The 7,500-nt window shown below is 34.1% G+C and overlaps 1 protein-coding gene across 1 annotated transcript in view; it reads right to left on the bottom strand.

Moving 5' to 3' along the window:
- Nucleotides 1-1,105: 1,105 nt before the first annotated feature.
- Nucleotides 1,106-7,500, bottom strand: part of LOC136855300 (uncharacterized) — a 70,100-nt gene continuing 63,705 nt past the window's right edge. Inside the window, 3 exon segments of the mRNA XM_067132204.1 lie at nt 1,106-1,751; nt 2,033-2,491; nt 3,016-3,177. Of these exon segments, the coding sequence (XP_066988305.1) occupies nt 1,378-1,751; nt 2,033-2,491; nt 3,016-3,177 (995 nt within the window). The 3' untranslated portion in view covers nt 1,106-1,377.

The raw sequence follows: 7,500 nt of genomic DNA, 5'->3' as shown, positions 1-7,500 counted from the left end.
CTTAAATAGTCATGCACAAGCACCCAAAGTGTTCTGTCTCTCACAGAATCTCCTGTTTGCGTTTCTTGCATATGTTGTCAAAAGGAAAAGTTGTATCTTATTTTTAAAGTAATTTCACTCTTGTCCTTGTTTAAAATTACAGTGACTTTTCTGATGTCATTGCTCGAGATAAACCTAAGTTTTCCATGTTATTTTGGAAAGGGAGATTCTTCTCACCGTAGACGCTTACTATTCATGTAATAAAGGAAAGATATTTGAATCTCGTCTTAAAGAATCAATGGTAAGTTACAGGTACGGGTGTGATGGCTATTTCATATTAATTTATTTTTTCCATGCTGTTATATTGTTATTTGTTTTGGTCTATAGAGAATTTTGGCTTTTGTACTGGGAAAAGGTAAACGCAGTAAAGACTTAATATCCTTGTTTGAACCAGACTTTTGTGGGATTTAGATATTTGGTTTTATGGCGGTGGTATTTTCACACGCACACACCCATGTATAATTATATATTTACATATATATAAAGATATATATAATAAATATCTATATATATATATATATATATATATATATATATATATATATATATATATATATATATATATATATATGCTCTTACAATTACACACACACATACATATATATATTATTCACCCGGTTCTGATAGTCTTCATTGACGCATTATCTTAATGAACCATGTAACCAAGGAAGGAAGCGTTGGGCTAAGTAATAAGAGAACATTTTCTAGATATTAATCATTCTTGCTTCTCACTTAGTGAGGTGTCTCACAAGCACTGAGTAACTTCATTTCGTTTGTCTTGAAGCATTCAAGGACAGATGTATCATGCTGCTTTATTTTCCCTTCATTGCCAGAGTAAGTCTGAAGATAAAGGCATTCCTTTGTTATTATATTTAAACTACTGAAATACATCCTCCTATTTCCATATAAAATGGTTTTAAAAATATCTTTTGGCTTTTTCCATCAAGGAAAACATTGCAAGAATATCGATAATCCTTTGAAATATGTTTCAACTACCTTTCATCAATTTGTAAACTTTTTGTCGATTTTTAAATAATGTTGCAAGGTAAAAATTTTAATTAACAAATAGACTTTATTTAATCTTTATTCTTGGTTTTACTTAAAAGTACATTTTTTTTTACAAAACGTGCATTTACAGTATATATAGTCGTTTACGTACACGAATCACGAAAAAAATATAAATTTTACACTAGCATGTTTTGTCAAGATATAAAAAGAAACTTGAGAATGCTTATTTATTTACACAATTCCTCCAAAAATAAAAAATAAAAGTTTTATAACTATATAATTTACAATGTTTTCATCCTAGAACATCATATTCAAAACATTTAAGCAGCATTAGCATGGGGCATCAGGCTTAGCTTTGCATTTAGCCAAGGCTGGAAGAGTACAAGAGTTCACTTTCGTAGTAAAGTGCAACCCTTGGGAACACTTAAGTTCCTCTGCCTCCCAAGAGTGGCATCTGAAATAACGTGTGCAGTCCCGTGGATGGGCAAATTTGCCATTACGCCTTGGGCATTCAAAGTCACATTCTTCAGCTGAAGAATCCTCTTCTGATGAAGAGTCTTCATCTGAAGAACCTTCTCCTGAAGAAGAGTCTTCAGTTGGTGCCGCTGTAGGTAGGCGAGTTGGGTGCGCTTCAGTTGGAGGCTGAGTTGGGGCTTTAGTGGTTGGCTCAGGTTTTGGCTCCTCTGTTGGAGGTTGAGTTGGAGCTTTGAGTGGATTTGCTCAGGTTTTGGCTCTTCTGTTGGAGGTGAGTTGGAGCTTTGAAGTGGTTGGCGGCTCAGGTTTTGCTCTGTTGGGGTTGAGTTGGAGCTTTGTGGGTTGGCTCAGGTTTTGGCTCCTCTGTTGGAGGTTGGAGTTGGAGCTTTAGTGGTTGAAACTCTGGTTTTGGCTCTTCTGTTGGAGGTTGAGTTGGAGCTTTAGTGGTTGGTTCAGGTTTTTGAGCTCTTCTGTTGGAGCTGGTTGGAGCTTTGGTGGTTGGCTCAGGTTTTTGGTTCCTCTGTTGGAGGTTTAGTGGTTGGTTCAGGTTTTGGCTCTTCTGTTGGAGGCTGAGTTGGAGCTTTAGTGGTTGGCTCAGGTTTTGGCCCTTCTGTTGGAGGTTGAGTTGGAGCTTTAGTGGTTGGCTCAGGTTTTGGCTCTTCTGTTGGAGGTTGAGTTGGGGCTTTAGTGGTTGGTGCCTGAGTAGGAGGCACTTCTGTTGGTAATTCGTTACAAGGCTTGCCGACTGGAGTTAGATATTTTCCGGTTTCACAAGGGACTAAATGGGCATAAGTACAAGTCAACATATGTTGGTCCCAGACTAATCCATCTGGGCAATGCAAGACTGTAGGTCCAAAAGGGGCGCATTGTATGAACTTAGAGCAGTCAGAAGGATGCTGAAGGTAAGGTTTTACATGACAGTGGATGACACATCCTTCTATCACACCACTAGCCTGGCCAACGCGGATGACTGTTGGAGAGATACTTTGTTTAATTTACCATCTATGTGTCAAAATAGCCACCTTATTCTAATGAAGAAAAAACTCCATTTTAGTCGTATGACTCTTATGCATACAAATAATAAAACGCCTTTGTGAATGATTAGAAAATCTATTTGATGCAAAAGTCACATCAGCTGAGAATGAGTGATGTGAGAACACAGAGAAAAAGGAGTAACTTTGAAATTCTGCAGACGATGTTGCTTTATATCATGTATATAAATAATATCATAAATGATAACCCAAGTAAATATTTTGTACTTAGTAGAGAATAAAAAAGATAATATACTTATTTCAAAGTGAATAGCATAATGATTGCTGGCCAAACTTTTCCATCTGAGTTTTACAAAAGCCACTATCACTAACTGTAAGCGGATTGTTACACCTAAGGGATTTTTCCTTAAGTATCACATTTTACAGCTTCCTTCCATGATGGAATCTTGGATAAATATGAGTCTAGTTAACATGAAAAGCAGGAAAAAATAGAAAATGTTACCTTCTGCAGAGGAACTACTAAATGCCAACACAATGATTGCAAAGAGTGAGCTCAAAGAACCCATGTCACTCTTTGGTGCTTCTTCTTGTTCAGTCAAATGGGGAAGGAAATCAGGAAACTGAATACTGTATTCGCTCTGCTGACAATGACAACAATTTCTCCCTAACAGGATTTATATACAAGACGAACAGCTGATTCTGACGTCAGTACTGGGAATGAAAATCACTCTGAGCAATCCGTTAAGTCCAATTTCCAATTATCTGATTAGAAACAATTCAAATTGGAGGTAGTCAAATAACTAGCGGTTTATGTCTCTAGCTAATAAAATTGCCGATAAAACGAAATCCGATGACTTTAACACTTAACCCTGAGAAATGTACTGGTTGACTTTCGTTTTGATTTGTTACATTATGTTTAACTTCTAAATTATTATTGTTATTATTATTATTATTATTATTATTATTATTATTATTATTATTATACAGAAGATAACCCCTATTCATATGGAACAAGCCCACAGGGGCCATTGACTTGAAATTAAAGGTTCCAAAGACTGTGGTATTCATTTGAAAGAAGTAGCAAAAGGTAATGGGAAATACAGAAAGAGATGAGTTATTAGAAAAACAGATAAATTAACAATTAACAAATACATAAAAATATAAGTAAAATATTAAAATACAAGCTGAATTGTATTAGGGTAGTAATGCATTGCATCTTCGCTTGAACTTATGAAGTTCCAATTGTACGACATCCTGTGGGAGGCTGTTCCACAATACATGGTGTGAGGAACAAAGGACCTCTGGAACTGAGGAGTTCGACAGCGAGGCACATTTACTGCATATTGGTGCTGCTGTTCAGCGAATCTGGTTGCTCTCGGCAGGAAAAGGGGATCAGGGATCAATTGTGAAAGTGACAAACAAGAGACTACCCGTCGATGGTCCAAGTCATAACTGCTACTATTAGGAAACAGAAACCTACCACCACGAACCACTCATCTAAAAAGAGATAAATCTCTGGCAGAAGCAGACATCCACACCAGAGAACAGTATTCTAGTAAAGGAAGGACAAATGACCTAAAACAGACTGCACTGATTTTATCGCTGTTATGAATATATGAGGCTTTACAAACAATACCTTACTTTCATGCGGCATTTGCTGACACTTTCATTAGATATTTCTCAAAAGTAAGATGTGAGTCAAAAGTTACATCTAGAATAGTTAAAGCTTCAGACTCATTCAGCATAGCCCCCATCAAGGTGAAGGAAGAATGGCGGGGGTAGGGAGATCTAACATGATCCGCTAATAATAGTGTTTTCGTTTTACCGGAGTTCAGCCTCATGCACCACCGACTACACCATTCACTGATCCGGTCCAGCTTCCTTTCTCATAAGTGGAGGCTTTACTAAAACCACAAGTGTTGCATCATCGGCCTGCTGAACAATCTTGTTTTCCAGGTCAACAACCATAGCACTTGCGTGCACTAAAAATAACAGTGGACGAAGAACACTACCTTGTGGGACTCCAGACAAATAAATCTCCAGTTCACTAAAAGATCCCATCAACAACAATTCGCTGCCTTGCACAGAGAAATCTTGAAGCAATTCGTCTTTCACCACTCCAGATTCTGAAGTTTATAAACCGTCTCATCATGTTATATCATATATCATGATGACTCAGCAGTTCCTATAAATTCAATATTCCTCTTGTCACTAACCAGTGAACTAGGAATCTAGATGTTAGTCGACTGTGGTAGTCACACCATGTTAGAGATAGGCATGATACTAGCAATTTCATCCCATAATAGGTTTATATATATATATATATATATATATATATATATATATATATATATATATATATATATATATATATATATATATATATATATATAATGTATATAAATACATACATATACATATATAAATATATATACATACATATATACTGTATATATAATATATATATATATATATATATATATATATATACATATATATATATATATATATATATATATATATATATATATATATATATATATATATATATATATATATATATATATATATACTATATAATGACAGGCCTAGCTTAAACAGAATGGTTTCCGATGAAGATTTTATTCACCAAAGTTACAGGTTTTCAAGGACTAACAGTCCCCATTGTTTGGTGGTCGTAAAATTTTATGGCTACCAGATGATGGGGACATTTATTCCTTGAAGGCTTGTAACTTTTGTGAATAAAATCTTCATTAGAAACCTAATGTTTAAATTATGTCCTCTTGTTAAGCTTTGTATGAATATGCAGTACAAATGTGAGAGTGATTAATTTATATGCAATATATATGTGTATATATATATATATATATATATATATATATATATACTGTATATATATGTATGTAAGTATATACATACATATATGTATATATATATATACACACGTTTAGGCCAGCAAAAGCTAGTTGCTAGGCTAGTCTAACAATCGACAAGATTACTTCTGGTCATTAATCGAACGGGTGACTATTAAGACATGCAAAATGTTATTGGAACATGAGCTCCTTGAATATCTGAGCTGAGCATGTCTCAAAAGCTCATCACAAAATGAGTTGACACAGATTGGGGAGGGATAACTTTTGGAGCTTCCCAGGCTGAGGAAAAGAGCATGCATACACACATACATACACATATACATATGTGTGTGTGTATGTGTATATATATATATATATATATATATATATATATATATATATATATATATATATATACATAAAGGCCAATACCAAAGGAAATGTGAAACAACAGGGGTGGTTGCTAGGCCTTTCGACACACGGTCCTTTACTAGGACGTGTACTTGCCCTTATTTATACATTCACCACGTTCCATATTTTCTTGAATCAAGTTATACATACATACACACACACAAACACACACACACACACACACACACACACACACACATATATATATATATATATATATATATATATATATATATATATATATATATATTATATCCTTAATATAGAACTGACTTTGCCTCTGGGAATTTTAAATAAGTGCATCAACCTGGCCAAATTCGAACCTATACCTTTTGTGGCCTGACATACAGATAAGGGTAATCCTGGCCAGGAGAGACTTTCTTATCATACATAATTCCCTTTAAATGAAGGTAAAATGAATTTCATATTTAAGAGTATTTGCAGCTTGAAATTTTAAAGTATAAAAATTGTTATGTTTACAATGCCAGTTTATTGTGCATACAGAGTCAAGCTTTAAAAATGACTACTTTGCTGTCTTTGCACGAATTGAACAGGAATATAAAACAATGAATCGAAATCAATATATACATATATATATATACATATACATATAAATATATATATATATATATATATATATATATATATATATATATATATATATATATATATATATAATATTATATATATATATATATATATATATATATATATATATATATATATATATATATATATATATAATCTTAATAGATGAATCGATAAAGTCACTATTATCACCATGTAATCCCAAAACGCATAGGTTCGAATCCTGGCGAAGGTTGAGGTACTTTTGTATAATTTCCACTGGGTGTACATCATTCCCAGGACAAAATGAATTCTATTCTAAATGGTATTATGGTTACATATTTCAAAAAATACAAATATGTGCTAAACTGACAAACTATAATATATGTCTATGCATATGCTATAAAGTGAATTCAATAATAAGCGGCATCTGTGCTTTAATATCATGCAATTCCCCAGACAGTAAGTGATTCCAAAACAGAAGTTACGCTGGTAAGAGCCCAATTTATGAGTTTGTTTTTAAACTGTGAATATTCAGTCTGTGGAGAAATCTCACCTTAAGCACAATGAACTCTTGATAACCACTGCGCCATTACCCTCTATCTTGAATATCTTTACATGCTTCATGGGTATTAAAGCCCTTCCTTTCAACATTAACTATTCTGCTTCACCTGTCCAGGATTTTTAGTTTTCCTCTGTTTCCTGACACCCTTTTCACCAACCTGGTTCAACGCTTAGAAAGTACAGTAGGTATTGTAATATTGATCTGCTCTTGTCTACTACTTTGATGCTGTCAAATGCACATGTTTGGAATGCAGGACGCTTGTCTTTACTTGCCAACGTTGTTCAAACATTTGATTTTGACGAAAGATGTCTTCTTTCAAAACTGTATTTTATTCCAACGCTTTTTACTGGACTTGTCAGATCCTGCTTGGAATAATGCTCTCGTACGTACGGTGACCCTTTTCTCTATCTGATTCTTATCAGAAGAGTAATTCTGCTTCAAAGTGACACTGCTGTCGATTTTTTTACTGACAGTATTTCGGACATTGCTCCGTTAAAAGGAAAAAGAAATATATTTTCTTTTAAGAGGCCTAGTGACAGTCCCCATGCCATTACTTCTCACATTTTCTTGATATCAGTAACCGTCACTGTTT

This window comes from Macrobrachium rosenbergii, chromosome 31, assembly GCF_040412425.1.
Source record: "Macrobrachium rosenbergii isolate ZJJX-2024 chromosome 31, ASM4041242v1, whole genome shotgun sequence".
Classification (NCBI taxonomy): domain Eukaryota; kingdom Metazoa; phylum Arthropoda; class Malacostraca; order Decapoda; family Palaemonidae; genus Macrobrachium; species Macrobrachium rosenbergii.
The sequence above is the reverse complement of the archived record's forward strand: the minus strand, read 5'-3'. Positions and strand labels throughout refer to the sequence as shown.